The sequence below is a fragment of the Protomyctophum bolini genome (assembly GCF_963924005.1).
Source record: "Protomyctophum bolini genome assembly, chromosome: 11".
NCBI lineage: Eukaryota > Metazoa > Chordata > Actinopteri > Myctophiformes > Myctophidae > Protomyctophum > Protomyctophum bolini.
Genome location: NC_137872.1, coordinates 15,603,662 through 15,623,788, shown reverse-complemented (window position 1 = coordinate 15,623,788; position 20,127 = coordinate 15,603,662). Strand labels below are relative to the sequence as shown.

The window sequence follows — 20,127 nt, the reverse complement described above, 5'->3', positions numbered from 1 at the left end:
TGAAATGTTGCTTTAGAAATGTTGAATGGAGATTCTAATTGCCAGATCTGAATAATTCAAGTAGCGCATGCATTTCTTTGCCAGTGTGAAAGCAGACGTTTGTAAAATAATAATGGACAAAGGGAACTTCTCTGTCAATAAATTCATAATCTTTATAGTAGTTCAATACAGTATACTGTACATACAATGTGATTCTTTAGGTCCAGAAATATAGCACTTTCCTCAATCTTTCCATAATAGTACATGAACAGGAGTGACAAGTGACATTTGTTGGTTGGATAAACACCTTTTTTCACCTTGTGAATAGAGATCAATATAATCTTTCAACTGACATTTTCTGACAATTGATATAATCTGATTTATACTTACATAGTAAAAAACAAAACTAAATTAACAAATGCTTTTTCCTACCGTGGAAAAGTTATATAAAATACATATAAACTATATATACACGAAAAGAAACCTTTGGAAATGTCATGGTAATTTGTTGCTAACCTTTCGATGGCACACCCAAAGTATCTTGTGTCAAGCTTGGCCGCTGGTGGAGTAATAAACGCATTTTCCAACTGCATGATCTCAGATTGGTAGCTAACGCAATGAGCCAAAATCTTTAGAAATGTCTTTTCAGCAAATTAAAACATTTCAATACCGCTAGATATTAATCAAGGTTATTGCGGCATAGAATAGTCGCAAAATGAGTGTGGAAAAAAGGTAGTTTGTGAAACACCCAGGAACTCAGTTTTACTGTAGGTAGCTAGATGTGAGAGGGAACAAACCTGTCTGTCTGAAAATCCATGTCAAAACAGGGATGTCCAAGAACGCAGAGGTATGTAGAATTACTCAAAATCCAAATTTCCAAATTTGCGTAATGCCGTATTTGCTCATAAATTATAAAGCAAAATACATAAAGGCTCATTTGGATTTGCTGTAGCTCAGAGTGCAGTACTACAAATGTTGATATGTTATTATACCACACATTAATCTGCCATCATTTTTCCTAGCACCTCTGCTAAGACAACTTCTGGGGGGAAACATGAAAATAAAAATAGTGTTCTTGTTTGCATAAGAGAGTACACTCAGGATATGTACTCTCCATATGTACTAAAAATATACATTAATGTAACATTTCTTTGAGACTTAATGACAAAAAGGAGATCTTCTCAGAACACTCAAGTGGTGGCTGTGGCATTTTCAGTACATAAATGTCATACATACTGTACAGTAGTGTTTACTACCATTGCTCAATTGTCATTGAACACACATACCAATACAACTAGGGAAAGGCTTTTACTTGGCATGTGTGTTGACAATAAAACATAGCAACACTCCAGTGGGACAGTGTGTCGTTCCCTCTTTAACATTGAGAACATCTTGGAGGTGTATACACTTGCTCCATGGTTTGGAATGTTCTGTTCTACTACATTTGGAAATTCATGGGTCAACGTGGAATTTAGGACTATGTCAAAGGCCAAAGTGTCTCCGGACGCAAACTCTGTGCCCTACTTTCAGCTACATGTAGACAAAGGCAGTTCAAGAAAATGACCTATACTGCTCGATCCTTCATTGCACATGTCATGCACACATGATTGTGCATGGAAGGCCGACAGCCCTTAGTAGTTAGTTCCTACTGAAAATAAATGCTTCCTGATTGACTGCAGAATGCTGCATTCCCATGGAACAAACGACGTTATGTATCGTTGTTAGTGTATAGTGAAGACTTGCACACTGGCTCCAAGTGAAACCAAACTCGAAAGTGCATACAGCAGTGCATGCAAACTAGAGGAACATTGCAAAGAAAAACTCAGAGGTATTGTAATTTCCAATGTGGTCCAAGTCACTGGCTAATGTTAAAAGTAGCAACCCAAAAATAAATCCCTGCCAGCTTAGAATGAATAAATGAGCATGGTAAAAAATAAATACCTTTTGACAGTAGCTGCAATACAGAGCTTAAATCTATGCTGCAGGTGGCGCTACTTTCTCAGGCTGACCACACATGTCTGTAGAATGGCATGTAGACCTACAGCGATGCAGTCACTGTAGGCAACAAAGTGGCAAGGGTTTTACGGATATGAGCATTAGGGATTAGCCTGGGATGGAGGTATATTTGTCTGCATGTACTGTGTGTGCATGTGTGTGTGTGTGTGTGTGTGTGTGTGTGTGTGTGTGTGTGTGTGTGTGTGTGTGTGTGTGTGCCTAGCCGTCAATGTCCCAGCTGAAGAGGTGATGCTTCACCAGCATGTCCTGCACCCCCTCCTTCAACGGCCTTTGCTCCTTCTCCTAGGGAAACAAAAGAGTAAAGAGGTGTTAAGAGAACATGAGGGAATTTACGTACCTGGTTATCCAAAATAGAAGGGAGGGGTGGGTTGTCATGACAACCAACTACTTGGTAAGGAAAGGGACAACAAACTGAGGGAAAAATACTGTCACACCCACTCTGGGAGCTAAACTAGTCTTTGCATTGTCAGACGATCAGAAATGTCTGCCTATTGACGGTGTAGAACAGCTATTTTCAGCGAAGTGATTTGCTGTAGATGGGAGGGCAGCTAGCTACTGTATAGGTTCAGGGGTTCCCAAACATCTTCAGCTCGAGACCCAAAAGAGAAATGTGGTGTCTCTCCGGGACCAAAACGTACAAAAATGCACTATGAATTCATCACTTAAGCACCATTTCAAAAAGAGCTCAAATCTACAGTACAATACGATTTTCACTGCTTTTGAAAAACCAAAATATTTTTCTCAGTGAAAATTTAAATTTATTAGTAAAATTAGTAAATTTAAAATGGGATAAAGGACATGTTTGGGAAACACTGGTATAAAATAGGGCGACTAATAAAAGGTAGTGACTAATTTAATGAGGCAGCATTAGATGCCATCTACATGTACAGTCTGACCTGTGACCAGTTCACCTAGAGATCCCAACTAAACAGGTGATGTTCAACCAGCACGTCCACAACCTCTGCTTTCAGTGCAGCACACCTCTGAAACAGTAGAGCCACACGTTCATTCATGCTTTGTATAGTGTGTGTGTGAGTGCGTGTGCGTGTGTGTGTGTGTGTGTGTGTGTGGCTGTGCGAGCGCGCGTGCGTGTGTGCGCGTGCGTGCGTTTTAGTTTAGAATAGATCATCTGGGCTCACCTCCTTCTTGTCAGGCAGCTCACAGTCTTGGGATAGACTGAAGGCGAACTTGGACAGGACCCTGAGGAAACAGTGGACATAGTTTGTTTTAACCTCTTATGTTGTTGTAACTGACGGAATGTGAGTAACCTAGACGTTGGACAACGATATGCAAACAAATGTCATTGAGCCCGATTCAAACCTGTAACATTGGGCTGGAGCACACCTCAGTATACGAATACACGACACTAAGCTTAGTAAACTCAAAATGTACATATTGATGGACTACTTTCACTGTCATTTTGGCTTATCTATGGTAAACATTACCAAAGGTGAAAGGTTGGTAATTTAAATTCCCTTCTTCTTCAGTGACCCGCAGCAGCTTCTTCTTCATTTTATAGCTTATTTACAGTATGTGCATACATGGGTGTTTATCTACATTACCTGAGCTCACACTTGATCTGCACCCAGCCTGGACTGCGCAGGAAGGACCAGGGGTGATACCACTTCTCTACGGACACCATGCTGGAGCACAGCACCTCCAGCCACAGGTGGAGCACCTGCTCACTGTGGGGCGGGGTTGAGGTGCATGAGGCAGCAGAGGGAGAGAACAGTGATGAGTTTGACAGCACAGTTTTAGTTCGTTTTTAGACATAGGGCGCGACGAGCCCTATCTCTTTCATTTTGGGATTTAGAATTGTGTAAGAGGCGTTCCGCCGTAAAAAATGCTATCTTGTGCCACCACCTAAATCCTTAAAACACCTCCGCTACCAATTACATTATGCATACGTAGGTGTGGTTTGGGCGTTACGCAACTTAAACCAATCAGTCTGCCAGGTGCCATTCCCTTTAAGAGATCTATTATCCATAATCCATTATGCCCTGGATCTTGCCTTATGGAAGAGAAACACGTGCTGCCTGGAATACATTTATTTTAGATGCTGCCTGGAGTTGTGTCTTAGTTTTAGTCATCATAGCTTAGTTTTTATTCAGTTTGTCAGTGAAAAAAGGTAGTTGACAAACATTTGTTGGCATAGTTCTAGTCGACAAAATCAACACTGGGGAGAGAACAGTGTGCCTTTTTTCATTTGCATGTGTGCCTTATTTTCTAAGCAAATTAGTTCCTCCATGGGTGGTGGTGTGGTGGGGTCTCTTCAGTGCATCATTTACACATTGACAAACGGCAAATTGATCACTTGTTGGTTCAACTCCAGCAATGAGGTTAAGAACAGACAGTGTTTTGGTTCTAGATTGTTTCTGCAAACTTCTACTTTCTGTTCAATTCTGAGCTGACTCTAACAAACTCTTTTCATGGCTGACATTTAGATGGGCAAACACAGCTGAAGGTAATAACATTATGATTAGCCGTGAGTCTGTTTCATATAGCGCGTTGTGGGTGCCAGATGTCATTTTAACTGTGCAGCTGGCATTCAGAAAACACCCAACTGAAGCGCAGCACACAATTAATGTTTATTACCGTAAGCTGTGTTTAAATACAGCCTGCCAGTGAAACGGGTCAATACAGTATGTAGCCAGGCTGTGTGGAGAAACACTCTGTACCAATTTGTAATGCATGTTGGACCTTTGCATTTGAATGATATGCTGAATAATTTACTTGGTAGATTCAAAGGACAGCATTGAAGTGTGTGTGTGTGTGTGTGTGTGTGTGTGTGTGTGTGTGTGTGTGTGTTTGTGTGTGTACTCACTTGAGGCCCACGCAGATGAGTGAGCGGAACTTGACGTCCATCTGGGCGTGTGCCGAGTCGTGACTCATATTCACAGACTGCACTGCCTAACCGGGGCAGACAGAGGGCGCTCAATCACAGGCTAACAGTGAATACACAATTACTTGCATGGGCCTTGTGTCCCAGACTTGAATAAAAGCTCAGTCAGCATGTCCATTAAACCCGATTCTTTTACAATACAACGAGTACAGAGTTGACAGATTAAGTAATGTAAGCTTTTAACCAATACTCACTCTGTAGAGTAACTCCTCTGGTGTCAGCACCTTCCCATCTTCATCTAACCTGCAGAAAGAGCACAGATGGATTCATTCATTATAACAGGAACACGGAGAGCAGAGAAATGATCTACAAGCTCACAACGTGTCGCAGTGTGATGCATTCAGCTTGCAGATTTGCTATTTCCGGTGTGCGACAAGGTGTGCAACCAAGTGTAAATCCACAAGAAAGAGGCGATCCAAGGTTAAAAAAATAAAACAGAGGAGAGGGCGCATACAAAATCTTGTGTTGTTTCGACTCAAACGAGGCTTCCTGGTGAAGACTTGTTTAAGTCGAAACAAGTTTTCAACTTTAATAAAGTACCCTGAAAAGTACTCTGCTTTTTGCACCTCCACTGAGCACCTCGTTGATTTCTGTTATGCAGTGTAAATCCATCTGGAGTGTATGCGAGTCAGAGCGGGTGTCAGGTTACCTGTAGGTTTTACACAGCACCAGTCTGGAGTACACAGAGTTGAAGTCTCTCTCCACTTCCCTGCTGGCCGCCTGAGAGAAGAGCAGAAAGTACAACAATACACGTTGACCCAAATGATTCTTCTTTATTGGAAGAGCAGAAAAATGTTACTAGACATGTGTTAACGATGGCATTTTCTGTATGTTCCATATGGTAACCTTGTGCAGGGTTATTTCTAGCTGATTGATGTTTGAATATAATGTTATGCATGTATCAAATGGGATAGTATAACACTAACAAAACATTGGGTAGATTTTCTTTTTGTTAAAGTAGTAATCATTGACTCTCTGTGTGTGTGTGTTCATTAACAGGGTTCTCCCTGTCTCTGCAGCTGTAATAAACAGAACCTTGACATTTTCGGGTCAGGATACCAATTGAATCAATATAGAGAACTCATACAGGATAAACAAGTGAAACCAGTTGAAAGGAGGATTTTCAAACCTCTATAAAGCAAAACAATAGCACTTACCCTGCCTTTAAGTATATTAAACTTTCATTAGTGTGCCATCTTAAAGGTTTTCTGTCATTGATTGTATTGACCAGGTCCATTGCAGCTAGAACCTGCCCTTGTGGAATGGGGGGCTCCATTAATCTTACCTCCTCGATGAAGAGCCAGGGGTGGCAGGGCCCCCCCAGGATGGAGGGCTTCTTGAGGCCGTGCAGGAAGATGGCCTTGAGGGCAGGACACAGGGTTCCTCTGGCCAGGTCATTAACTGCCTCTGTCACAGAGTCATCACCTGCCAGCGAGTACTGGATACAAAGTGGACCAATCAGTAATTACCCATGGTGGAGCGAACCATTAGGCCACAAACCCTCATTTGATACTTTTTTGGAGGGGCGCTAGCTAAATGTCTGTTTAGAGCACTTTTAATGAACAGAGTGGCATCCAAGTCTATGGACTTTTAATGTTTGTTTAAAGCACAACAAACCAAACCAAGAGCACTCCTCACTGATTTCCCCCCCTTTTTTACACACGACTAGGACCCCAATCTACACAGTTAAAACTCAGTGTATACCGTAAATGGAACTAAATGGACGCTGTAGATACAGATGTGTAAGCTTCCATTTGGTTTCAATCAATCATCAAATTCAATACCCAGGGCTTCATCTACACATGGGCCAAACTGCCTAGATCGATCGAACGTTCCTATACTTTCCCCCCTCACTTCAACAACCCCCCCCCCCCCCTTCACATACCTCTTTGCTCCTTTCATCGAGGATCTCCACAAACTTGGCTGGAAACCAACCTGTGGTCACACAAGAAGATTACACACATTTATAATGAGCCGTGTTAAATGATCAGTGGTCCAAGTTGGTTCAGGGACCCAATGGACCCAAATGGACCCTTACAGATCAGTAACTCTGAGAGTGTACAAACTGGTCCGTTTGTACACTCTCAGAGTAATGGGGTGAGGTCCCTGAAATAATAATAAAACTAATGTTGGAGAACCAGTGGCATGTGTGTTTGGTCATTGGGACGATTGTCACCTCTAAGGCCATTGAGCTCTCCCACCCAGCAGTGTTCATCCTTCTGTGAGATGAGCTGAAATAGAACAACACAAGAAAGACATTTAAGATTTTTAGTTAAAGAAGGGTGTGTGTGTGTGTGTGTGTGTGTGTGTGTGTGTGTGTGAAAATACCCAAAATCTCGGCCGCTCGCTCACTCACACTCAATCACTCCAGCATGGCGATGTTATGATGAAATTGGTGATCTGCCGAAATATGTGACCATCTTGTGGACTTCACGTCAGGCCTGGAATTTCATCCTTTTAGGGGCAAGGCCACTTGGCCTTTAGTGTGGTCAACTTTTTGAGGGCACAAGGCCAAGTGCCAGGGCATGAAGGCCATCAATTAAAACAACGATTTTAAGTCCCCGGTCATCATTATTTTAGCTTAAAGGTTAAGGATGATTTACAGTTAAGGCGAACATTGGTCCAGAACAGTGCTTCTTAAATAAATAATCACAGCTTTAAATAACAAAATATAAGTAGCTACTGTTGTAAAATATTGTAAACATGTCTGTAACATGGGGTCCCAGTCCAGAGATGAAAATCATAATGAAATGGCCCAGGACCCTGTCACCCTAGGCTAATTCATATACATTTAATTTGGGGGTCCTTGAAATTAAAATGGCTGAGGATCACTGGGTTAAACTGTGAGTTAATTCACAGAATATACAATGACATACAGCCTACATTCATTTTTATAGCCCTATGTTTCTGTTCTGCCTTGTTTGTTTTTTAATTTGCTTCTATTGTTTATACTGTGTAACTTTGTTTCAAAAGGTGCTTAATAAATAAAATGTACTTACATTGCTTTAGAAAAGCCTATATTTTGTCCTAAAGTAATAAATTGAATAACATATACAGTATGAAGATTTTAAGGCTAGACTGGCATATGGCATTGCAGAGGTTAGTGACATATGAGATCTCTCCATTGTGGGGCTGCAGGACTGAGGACTCAACTCAACACAAAGTGTAAAAACATTTGTACAATTGTGTGCTTATGAACATTTACCATGTTATGTTCGCATTGATACAGAAATGAATGATTATTAAGCGAGCGACGCCGCCGACGCGTGGTGTACAGTGAGAGCGCTCTGGTGCTTGGCTAGCGTTTGGCTAGCGATATTAGCCGTGGCCAGCGTTGACTGTTTAAACAATTTACTCTGTCAACTAACGTACTGTAGCAGACGATAGCGTGGTAAAAAAGTCCTGCAGTCTATGCTGTTGCGTGGTGTTGTTTTGTGAGTTTATATCCATGAAGACGAGTCACGTTGGTCTTACTCTTAACACACGGGCTCTGTGTGATAATCTTGAAGCACCACGCCAGCCGGCACAACTACAATACAGACAATACAAGTCTGCGCGAGACGTTTGGGGAAGGTTACCGTAATGACTGGAAAATTGCGCAGAGAAAAACCGGTAAAATGAACTGCTGTGGGCGCCGGTCGGGGCACATGGGCACCGTGGCCGTTTGGGCATATCATTTTGAGGGGCAAACGGCCAAAGAGAGGTGCAACGACGGCCGTGGCCAACGTGAAATTCCTGCCCTGCTTCACGTACCTGTAACTCAACTAACGATTTACATTCGGGCACTGACATTATGTGATGTCTACACGATTGTCTCACATATGACAGCATAACACCAGCGAGTGGCTGAGAATTTGGGTATTGGAATTTGGCTAGTCCCTGTTGAATGAGCTGTGACTCACTGTGATGATGTCATTCTTCCTGAAGCCCAGCTCATCGTCGTCATGGCGTTCGAAGTCCAGCAGGGCCTTGGCCCGTCGCCGTCGGTTACGCGACACCACCAGGAAGTTCTCGTGGTCCCGCTGGTGGCTCTCCATGGAGTAGTCAGGAGTCAGCTGCTCCTGATCAATAAAGACTTAATTATTAGTGGAATAATAATAATAGTATTATAATACATGTTTACAATTTATATAGCGCTTTTCTGGGGGCTTTTTACCCTTAATTTAGGAGGAGTAGGAGAGCAAATGAGGGGGAGTGACATACAGCAAAGTTTATCAGGAACGGGTCAGGCTGCATTAGGAGCCTACAGTAGGTGCCTGGACCCTACGATGCACTGTCAGGCTGCATTAGGAGCCTACAGTAGGTGCCTGGACCCTACGATGCACTGTCAGGCTGCATTAGGAGCCTACAGTAGGTGCCCAGACCCTATGATGCACTGTCAGGCTGAATTAGGAGCCTACAGTAGGTGCCCAGACCCTATGATGCACTGTCAGGCTGCATTAGGAGCCTACAGTAGGTGCCCGGACCCTATGATGCACTGTCAGGCTGCATTAGGAGCCTACAGTAGGTGCCCAGACCCTACGATGCACTGTCAGGCTGCATTAGGAGCCTACAGTAGGTGCCCGGACCCTACGATGCACTGTCAGGCTGCATTAGGAGCCTACAGTAGGTGCCCGGACCCTACGATGCACTGTCAGGCTGCATTAGGAGCCTACAGTAGGTGCCCGGACCCTACGATGCACTGTCAGGCTGCATTAGGAGCCTACAGTAGGTGCCTGGACCCTACGATGCACTGTCAGGCTGCATTAGGAGCCTACAGTAGGTGCCCGGACCCTACGATGCACTGTCAGGCTGCATTAGGAGCCTACAGTAGGTGCCCGGACCGCTAGGCAGACCTGAGTCTATACAGCGCTTTTCTGAGTACTCAAATTCACTTTAGAAAAGGGCAAATAAAAACAGCTTTATTTGGAAAAACTAATAAATGCAGCAGACTGTAGCTGAACAGCATATTTAAGAAAACTATTTGGTAAATCATAACCCAAGTGACAGTGGGGTTAGGCATAAGGAAAGTATGATTTATAATTCATAGCATAGATTTATTTAGATTAAATAGATTTATTTAGAGCCAGTGGGGCTAATTTGTAGAGTTTAATGGCTTACATACAGTAAGGCCATTCCCAACTGGTCCAGGGATTCAAACGGAGTTCTAGTCATAAACCCATGATGACATGGGGGTTAACTACACGTACGTCAGAGTGGCTAAACTGCAGGATGGACGCACTAATGAATTCATACATATACAGTAACAAACAGCTGAGGGAGGCTGTGGGGCTCAACTGGGCCATTATATACGGCCGACTCCATTCCGCCTTGCACTCTGCCGCATTAGAATGACTCACTGATTGCTTCCAACTCCTAGGAGACGGAGCATAAACTCCAAGCCGTAAAAAATAATAAAAAGCCTGTTAGGCTGTTAGATGCAACTATGCAACAAGCTATCTGCTGGACAGCTGAGTGATGGCGTGCGTGCGTGCGTGCGTGCGTGCGTGCGTGCGTGCGTGCGTGCGTGCGTGCGTGTACATACAAACATGCCTCTGCTTTTGATAATGATGACTCTTTTGAAAGCTTCCCCCAAAAAAACACTGATAGAATTCGCAGCCTTCATCATCATCATCACAAAAGCCCTTTCAGGCTATTTTATAATTTTTAACATAATTATTATAAATTAAAATATCTGCTGAAACAGATAATCGATTCGATACCGATATTGCATTTTAAACCCAACATCGGCCGATACCGATGTGAAGACCTTGCCAATTGCCAATCCGTATGCTTTATCACTGATTTTGTAAAATACATGCATTCTCAATTTGGTCAAATGTAGACTTTCTGATATGTTTGATAATACCACAATAAAAAACTGAAAATAATACTATCTCTCTCTCTCCGAACAGTGCCCCTACTGGTACCAATAGTCATATACTGGTGCTCATGGCCACATAGGTGAACACGGACATTGCCGTTCCTTGGAGTGGTTGCCCACTCAAAAATGTGTAAAAAAAAAAAAAGACTCAACACATTGTGATGTGATGCGTTCTATGCCTTTTGTTCAAGTACATAGGGCTCCATTTAAGCCCTATACCTAAGAAAGGTGTGTGCGCGGCATGACTCACAGTGTTGCAATGGCGCGGGTCCAGACAGTGGAAGTGCTCAGCGGTGCTGCTGATGGCCTCCCGGAGGGCGGCCACCAGCTCCGTCTGTTTGATGTTCTTGGACTTGAGGGCCTCCGCCTCGTCCTCGCCCCACAGCAGGGAGCTGAGGGTGGACTTCCTTCGCAGGGACTGTCTCCTGACCACCTGCGCACACGACACATGTATTCATTGAACATGTTTCAGAAATACATCTTCATTTATGGTTCTTTTAGCCTTGTTTTTGTGGAAATGCAAAACATTATGCACAATGGCAACCTGGAATATAGAATATATATGCCCTAAATACAGTCCTTGAACAAGAACACAAAGAATTTTGTATAATCTTCTAAACTGAGGAAATTGCACAAATGATGGCTTGACTTTTCAAGTTTAGGGATAAGGGGTATAGCATGGTGAAAATAGGGCCCCAAATCTTTTCACCAGAAATGGGAAATCTTTAAGCTCACAAACGAGAATAGTTGGGGTTCCGAGACCTCCGGCGTCCTGTCGACAACAGCGACTGTACCTTGTTGAGGTTGGCGTTGATGGTCCCGTTGTTGCCGTTGCTGAGCTGCGCCTGCTCGTTGAGGATATAGGCCAGGTGCTTGTGGCGGTGAGCCTCCAGCGTGTCCTGGGACAGCGAGCCCGCCAGCCTCATGGCCTCGCCCAGCACCGCAGGCCCGTCTCTCAGCTGGCCGGGCAGGTCCGACAGCGTGTTGAAGATGGACGCAGAGTTCTCAGAAGATACCAGCTCGTCTTCCTGAGTGGAGGCAGGGGAGGGGGTTACTTGGGATGGTTACATTGAATAACATATACATGTTATAGAGTATTTTTAGAAAGCTTTGCAGCCTAGCCTCTCTAGGGAAATTACTTTCGGCTCCTTTATCTAGTCGTGTCGTGAGCGGTTCCAAACTGTGTTACTGTATTCTTGCGAAAACAACAATGAAATGCTGAGCAGTAAGGTCCCAACGTGAAATAATGAGCAAAAAAGAGGTGCACAAAGAGGCAGAGGAAAAACAGAGGGACAGCGCTGTTACAAACTCAAATAGATAAAGTTCTCCTCAGAGCACAGGTCCCCATCAGGTCAGCTGTAGTGCACTTCAAGGGTTGTCGTTTCATTTCAGTCAAAACAAAAATACTATTTAATAGAAATAGCAGTGACTTGACAGTGTGACTTCGTGGCACGTTTCCACCATTTTGAAAAATGGAAAGAAAACAATATTAAACATTAAATGAGTCAGTGATTTAGCACGGTGGCCGAGAGTCCGACTGAATTTTATTTCCAGAATATTCTCCCCTCGCCCGATATCATTGAGGATGCGCTAAGACGTGTACACACGTCCAATGCATCCGTCGATTGGATTCCCTAGGACGTGTGGACACGTCGGATGGACGGAAACGGTTTATCGCAATTATTTGTGTGACAACATAAATGTATAGTGGTGACAGCCCTAAGTGCGTGGCGGGCGGCGTTATTGCAAGCACACCTTGATCTTGAGCATGCCCAGAGTGACCTGGAAGAGTACCAGGGAGCCCTGGTAGAACAGCAGGTCCCAGATCCTCAGCAGCAGGCGGATGTCCACCACGCTGGCAAACGACGTCAGGAACCAGTGTAGCGTGATCAGGGACAGTTCTGTGGAAGCATATAGGAGAGAGAGAGAGAGACGTGATCAGGGACAGTTCTGTGGAAGCATATATAGGAGAGAGAGAGAGAGACGTGATCAGGGACAGTTCTATGGAAGCATATAGGAGAGAGAGAGAGACGTGATCAGGGACAGTTCTATGGAAGCATATAGGAGAGAGAGAGAGACGTGATCAGGGACAGTTCTGTGGAAGCATATAGGAGAGAGAGAGAGACGTGATCAGGGACAGTTCTGTGGAAGCATATAGGAGAGAGAGAGACGTGATCAGGGACAGTTCTGTGGAAGCATATGAGAGAGAGAGAGACGTGATCAGGGACAGTTCTGTGGGCGCATATAGGAGAGACAGAGACGTGATCAAGGACAGTTCTGTGGAAGCATATAGGAGAGAGAGAGACGTGATCAGGGACAGTTCTGTGGAAGCATATAGGAGAGAGAGACGTGATCAGGGACAGTTCTGTGGAAGCATATAGGAGAGAGAGAGACGTGATCAGGGACAGTTCTGTGGAAGCATATAGGAGAGAGAGAGACGTGATCAGGGACAGTTCTGTGGAAGCATATAGGAGAGAGAGAGAGACGTGATCAGGGACAGTTCTATGGAAGCATATAGGAGAGAGAGACGTGATCAGGGACAGTTCTATGGAAGCATATAGGAGAGAGAGAGAGACGTGATCAGGGACAGTTCTGTGGAAGCATATAGGAGAGAGAGAGAGACGTGATCAGGGACAGTTCTGTGGAAGCATATAGGAGAGAGAGAGACGTGATCAGGGACAGTTCTGTGGAAGCATATAGGAGAGAGAGAGAGAGACGTGAGCGGAATATTATAGCAAGCTGTGATCTCCTGAAAAAGCCAGGCTGAGTAAATATCCTTTACCCTAATTTCACCTCAAGCTCATCTCTCCGTCTGCGGTCGGTCTGTATGCCAGTAATCATTCACCCCTTCTTACACATCTAAAGGTTCTTACCAGGATATGCAGGTATATGCAGGCTTTTAACTGCAGGCAAACACAGGTGATTATTACACCAATCCCCCATCAGTGTAATTTGATTGGATAATAATGGCCTCAACCAACACAATGATCATCTAATATACACGTTAGGAGACCCACTGTGTGCTACAGAGCTTGTGGTTGTGTGCCCTGCATGCCAAAATGAAGCCAATGTCAGCAAATGTCTACTTCCTTTAGGCTGGCCCCTTATTTAAACTCAATCCTAAACGTATCACCTTCGTAACCTGCCTATAACTAAGATGGTCTTGCTCCCAAATACATAATACCATAATATGGTAATATATAGGCAGGTTATGAAGGAGATACCATAATATGGTATTATGAGACGTCATATATGACATCTCCCGCAGCCTAAGGTTCTTCACTTCAAGAAGAAATCCAATGGACGATCCGAAATCAAGACCAAGGTTAACAGAGTTTTTGCAGTCTAGGCTGACCAGCTGCCAAAGGAGATCGTGCTTGCAAACGGTCTTTCAATTTTCCAAGTTTCACAGTTTATGTTTTAAGAACAGCTTTTGATTAAAGATTACGGTAGTTGCATTTTATTTGTATATTAATTGCATCCTTTATTACACTTTGCTAATGTATAATAATCCAGATTGATTGTGTTGTCGATTCATTTGATTCTTTATTACACTTTGATAATGTATAATAATAAAATAGAATATATTTTTCTCCCAGTTTAATTGACTGTCTCATGAAAAGTGCTATATTAAATAACGTTCACATCATAAAAGTGTCCTGAATGTATAAATGCATAAAAATAAAACCCTGGCCCCTTACCGATGTCGTGCTCCTGCAGGAGACCGTCCAGGGCAGGCAGGTACTGCACGATGAGCTGGCGCAGGACCCTCTGGTCCGTCTGCACGCCCAGCAGGGTGGACGAGAAGTACGAGGGGGGCAGGAGGTCTTCAATCAGCGCGCACATCATCCACATCACATCCTCCTCCTCCAAGAAGAGAAGCAGGCATGACACCACCTGACACAGAGAGAGAGAGAGAGAGAGAGAGAGAGAGAGATTGAAAACATGACAAAAAGACCTCGCAAGATTCGTGAGCTGCTGTGATAAGACATCAAATGGAACACAACTACCTTTAAAAAGACTACTAATCATTGTGTGTATCCCTGCACCTGCATCGAGTGACCTTGGTACATAGAAATGGATTCGATTGGAGATTCTCACTTTCAATTGTACAGTGTACATACATTTTGTTTCGATTGTATTGTTCCACTTTTTGCTTTGGCAATGTAAACTTCAAATATTAATTAATTAATTAATTAAATTAATTAAAAAAATTACAAAAACATTGTTGATATATACTGCACATAGAAACAACCCCAAAAGGGGTTCCCAGTTTAAAAAGTATAGTTACGCAATACGTATAGTGGTTCCCGGTGTACAGTAAATGTGTAAAATTGGCAATTATTTTATTTGATTATGTTTTTATACCCGAAACCCTATCATTCTATTGTGATAACACTGTCCAATGTGTTCCAGGTCCGTGTCTCCAGCCTACATAAAACAAATATATGCATTTAAAGATATATATTTTTGGATCGCCTAGATACATAGAATGCACTGGGAAGCGTCATGTACCATGTTGTGTTCTCTGCACAGAATGACAGGATGCCGTTTGAGAAGGCTGTGACAAGGCCCGTTAAGATTCTTTGTGGTGTTCAGTAGGCATGTAACGATTCACTCAACTCACGATACGATTCGTATCACGACACGATTTTTCACAATATTTTAATAAAAAAATATTTTCCAGAAGAAATTCAGTTTTTTTAATTTATCTTACCCCCAGAGCTTTTTTCAATTTTTTTATTTAACTACAGTGCAAAAGAAGCAGCATTACTTTTGACAGTGCAAAAACATAATTTCCTTCCTTGATGAGCATCAAAGACCATCATCACCTGGGCACAGTCACACACAGCTCCCCTCTACAGTGCTCTACTACTGAAAGTGATTCTCATTTCTCTCCAAAAGCACTTGAATATGATGGAATATGACTAAAACTCACATTTCACATCACTCATAAAAGAAATTATCTTTGGAAAATCGTTCGTTTCAATAAAATCGATTCATATCGTCAGGATTAATATGGATATACCGTTACATGCCTTGTGGTCAGTCCTCACCATGCCAGTAGCCATTAAGATGTGTGTGTGTGTGTGTGTGTGTGTGTGTGGTCAGTCCTCACCATGCCAGTCCCCTGGCAGTAGCCTATGTCTGGATAGAGCCACGCCAGGCCTCTGAGGACACGCCTCAACCTGGGCACGCCCACACTGGTCATGCTGCAGAAACACGCATTGGACGGCATCGTCCGCAGCAGGTCCTTCTCTATCTGAGGAGGGATACAGCGACAGAACAAACAAAAACATCAGGATGTTGACAACTGCAGGCACCAGCTAGGAAAGGGAGATAAGCATTTCATATATACACAGAAAGAGAGGAAGAAGAGAAAAGGAGAACTCCTAATAATCACTGGGGCCATCTACTAAAACTATGAAAATGACACATGACAATGTAATGTCAAATGAGGTCAATACAGTTATATCCATAATAGGGTGCTACCCGCTGATTTTCATGAACGAGTATACAACATAAAGGCAACGTGAACTAATATTTTAGTCTGAACACATTCAAGTGGGCAGCCTATCAGAAACATGGTGTAACCCAAGTTCACCACCTGTACAGAAGTCACTTAATTCTGCAAGAGGTTATAGTTGTCCTCTTGTGGAAAATCTGGTGTATTGTTTGGCCAGCGTTGATTTGTTAGGCTCTCATGGAATGTGAGAGCCACAGTTTTGTGTCACAGAAATGTATCAAAGAAGCACACACTGCTTTTGTCAATAAAGAATTGTCATTTTAATCAACACAATAAAATAGCGTTTTTTTTTTTTTTTTACTATTTTACCACTCTAGTATTATTGGGTGCCTATGCATTAATCTCAGCTCCTTCATATTGCAGATCTAATTTCCAGAGTGTTTCCAATAGCATTTTAATTAACTGTGGCTTAAAGAGATCTGGGCTTGTATTACTAATAAAAATATGTGCAGGCTAGCTCTTTATCTCGTACCTCTTTCCAGCAGACATTTTAGTTTCATTACTACCATCCATCTCTCCTTGAGGAGAATGAGATTGACTAGATATTATTTACTGGGCTGCAGCCCACATTTAATCGCTTGAACCCCAACATCCATATTCTGGGGGAACATTAGCCAAACATAGCCGATGTACAAAACAAAGCTTGTTGTAGATCGGCTATGTTTGGTGCAGAAATTTGGTGTAGAGAGAAAAAAGCTGTCCAAGTAGAGTGTTTTTACTAAGAATAGAGGGTTTAAGTGGTTAAACTACAGGATTGTGTTTGTGGAGGATTGTGGAATCCATGTGGCTTATGTACAGCCTCGCACACGTCTAGGGAGACCTGGCAAAGTCGGAAGTCTGGCAAATCAGCTCCTATCAGCATAATAATAAATACCACTAATTAATGGTAGGCCTCATGCAAATTCCATCAGACTCATAAGTTCATTATGTAGCTAATTTGCAATAGACCTCATATTCTGTTTAAGAGGATTTGGATATTTAGACATAATGTTCTAACCATCCATGGTACATTTACGAAGAGCTATGCTATTGGGAAATCATGGTATATACACCATAAAAGTCTGTATGAGATCAACCAAGTTTGAAGGAAAACATGGTTTATCACAATGTCATAAAGACATACTGCATTACCTATAATCCCAAGTGCAACAGCGACTTCTCAGAATGGTGAAGAAGCTTGCTGTTAACACGGAAATGTTTATTGCAACCACGAATGTCAAAGTCAGCTTGTGAGTTTCTGCTACTGCTCTTTATATAAGCTGTGTGTGTGTGTGTGTGTGTGTGTGTGTGTGTGTGTGCACATGTGCGTATGCACACGTGCGTGTGTGTGCGAGACCTGTTTGGCCGTCGTGGTGTCATCGTTGGAGCTGTTCTTGATGATCTCTCTGTAAGAGATCTCAGAGGTTCTTTTCTTCTGCAGAGCCCCAGACAGACGCATCCATAGCTAGCAGGGACAACAATAAGACAGATGGATCAATAACTAGCAGGGAGTGGGACAACAATAAGTGGTTCAACCAAATGAAAAAGAAGAAATGAGTCTGTGTTCTTTGTGGCAAAATACAAAAAAGGGCCTTGCCCTACCAATCAGCTCCATCCTGCTGTGTCTGAATCGGTGTTGATTTTGGCAGCAAATTTTGATTTTTGTTTAGTCATAGTCTTTGGAATAAAATTAAAATGTTTGGCGGCCCATGATGGCTTCGTAATGGCAGATTTTAGACTTGGTTGCATATTGAAAATAGCCATAGCTTGTACATCTTCTATTTTCAGCATGCAACAAAGCATAAAATGACTTGTCCTTTAGTTCTACTAGATCTCTTCTCCACTAGTACCTCCCTAAAATGTTAGTCTAGTTTCTATTTGTTGACAAAATTATCAGTAGGCCTATATGTAGTCTTAGTTTTAGTCATCATAGCCTAGTTCTTATTCAGTTTGTCAGTGAAAAAAGGTCGTCATAGACTTAGTCGACGAAATCAACAATAGTCTGAAAGAACGCACCTGCGGCCTCATGCTGTGCGGTATGCCACCGAGCACCAGCGAGCGCAGGCGGTCCGAGCGCGGCAGGAGGGGCGAGATGAGCTCCCAGGTGAGGTCGCCCACGGCGTGGTTGTGGGTGAACTCCAGGTGGGCCTGCCAGCGCAGACGCTGCTGGGGGTCCTCGCGCTGCGGCGAGCCGTTTGCCTTTGATTCACAACCTGATGGACGCACACATGGGAAAGAGTTCAAGGTCATATTAACCTAAACATAAGAAAGATAATGTACTGTATAGTATGTATGGGGGAGATAAATATATTTTTGGACCCTATAAAATGTACCCACCCGAGCCGAGTTGATGAAAGTCAGTTTTAAAGCAATATCAAATTAAAGATTTTGAGTTTGCAAGAATGGCAAAAAGGATCATCTTTTCCCAAGTGAATAATATTTATTTAATTGATTGATTTAATAACAGTTGAGTATACACACCAACAGCTGCAGTCATAAATCTAAAATAGAACATATCGAAGCCAGTGATCAGCTGTCAGACAATAATACCCAAGATAATAAAATGAACTCTAAGATTTTGATTTGGGTGCATTTTCAGAGCATGTTTATTTAATGACCAATCATAGATTTAATTCCAGCTTGGATCAATGGAAACAGTACTATACTTTTGTGACTATTTATCGGTATCACAATGAAAATAGGAAATAGATTTATCAAAAATACCATGACATTGTTTTACATGTTTGTTTTTATATGAATATTATATTATCATTGAAATCTTAATGTTTGGTCAATTATTTAGGGGCCCACTTGCAATATCCTCACAAGTTGAGAATCACTGTTCTAAAACAGTGGTTCCCAAACTTTTTAGCCCATGACCGAAAATAAATCTACAAGCTTACAATGCGGCATGAAGTGACTTCTTGTATATCTTCACTATTTCTTAAATATCCGTTTTCTAATTTGTGCAATTTCTTCTATTTTCCTGTCCTTATTCAAGAAATGATTTAGAAAAAAATAATTTAATTTGGTATTAATTCATAAAAACGTTTTTTTTTTTATGTTTTGAAATCATAAAAACAAAAACGTAGCAAACAAGAAATTAAGGACCCATAAAAATGTGTCTGCGACCCACAAATGGTTCCTGACCCACTGTTTGGGAAACAGTGTTCTAAATCAGTGGTTTTCAAATTGGATGGTATCCAAATGGACCTTTATTCGATCTTTAACTCTTGAGAGCATAAAATGTGTACGTCCTCAAGAGTTAAATTATTGTGGCCTGGACCGTGGCTCAGCAGGTGCCGCGGGTTCGACTCCTGATCCCGACGGCCCTTACTGCATGTCACCCCCCCATTTCCTGTCAGCTTACAGTCTATCCCTCCATAAAAAATAATGGTGAAATCCACAAAAAAAAGAAAAAGTTAAATCATTGTTAAACATCTGCATTACTTAATTTACAAGAAGGCTACACAATTAGAGAATGTAATATAATTGCTATTTTGATCAACTTTGCCTGGTATCTCTCCTAATGATACCAACATACAGCATGGAATTGTGGACAAAATCTTAGCCAACGACAAGAAAATATTCTTTAGTCTTCTTGAGGCTAAATGTCATCAAATTATGGTCCGTGGCTCAAATGCTGAATAAATAATGGACCTTGATATGAAAAGGGTTGAAAACCACTGCTCTAAAGCACTGTCACACCGCGAGCAGGCGGTAGGTACAGTAGGTAGGTAGTGTATCGCTGTCCTTGTTGAACACACATGTCTATCAGCAAGAGCCATCTTGAGAAATGGCTCAGTTGAATTTCAGCCAAGGGACTCGTCCGGGTCACATGCAACACATTATTCACACACA

At 42.5% G+C, this 20,127-nt stretch overlaps 1 protein-coding gene across 3 annotated transcripts in view; it reads right to left on the bottom strand.

The window, feature by feature from the left end:
- Window positions 1-78: 78 nt before the first annotated feature.
- The window catches only part of sgsm3 (small G protein signaling modulator 3), a 29,844-nt gene continuing 9,795 nt past the window's right edge, over window positions 79-20,127 (bottom strand). For 2 of the 3 annotated variants that reach the window (XM_080776645.1, XM_080776646.1), the window contains exons 5-21: window positions 18,283-18,479; window positions 17,624-17,731; window positions 15,880-16,023; window positions 14,462-14,657; window positions 12,516-12,661; window positions 11,555-11,788; window positions 11,011-11,193; window positions 8,800-8,958; window positions 7,074-7,128; window positions 6,783-6,832; window positions 6,183-6,335; window positions 5,547-5,617; window positions 5,092-5,140; window positions 4,820-4,905; window positions 3,558-3,680; window positions 3,135-3,195; window positions 79-2,277 (exon numbers count right to left, since the gene is read on the bottom strand). In XM_080776645.1, the coding sequence (XP_080632771.1) occupies window positions 2,194-2,277; window positions 3,135-3,195; window positions 3,558-3,680; window positions 4,820-4,905; window positions 5,092-5,140; window positions 5,547-5,617; window positions 6,183-6,335; window positions 6,783-6,832; window positions 7,074-7,128; window positions 8,800-8,958; window positions 11,011-11,193; window positions 11,555-11,788; window positions 12,516-12,661; window positions 14,462-14,657; window positions 15,880-16,023; window positions 17,624-17,731; window positions 18,283-18,479 (2,099 nt within the window). In that variant the 3' untranslated portion in view covers window positions 79-2,193. The remainder of the gene's footprint in view (window positions 2,278-3,134; window positions 3,196-3,557; window positions 3,681-4,819; window positions 4,906-5,091; window positions 5,141-5,546; window positions 5,618-6,182; window positions 6,336-6,782; window positions 6,833-7,073; window positions 7,129-8,799; window positions 8,959-11,010; window positions 11,194-11,554; window positions 11,789-12,515; window positions 12,662-14,461; window positions 14,658-15,879; window positions 16,024-17,623; window positions 17,732-18,282; window positions 18,480-20,127) is intronic. The other variant, XM_080776647.1, reaches the window with a different exon arrangement.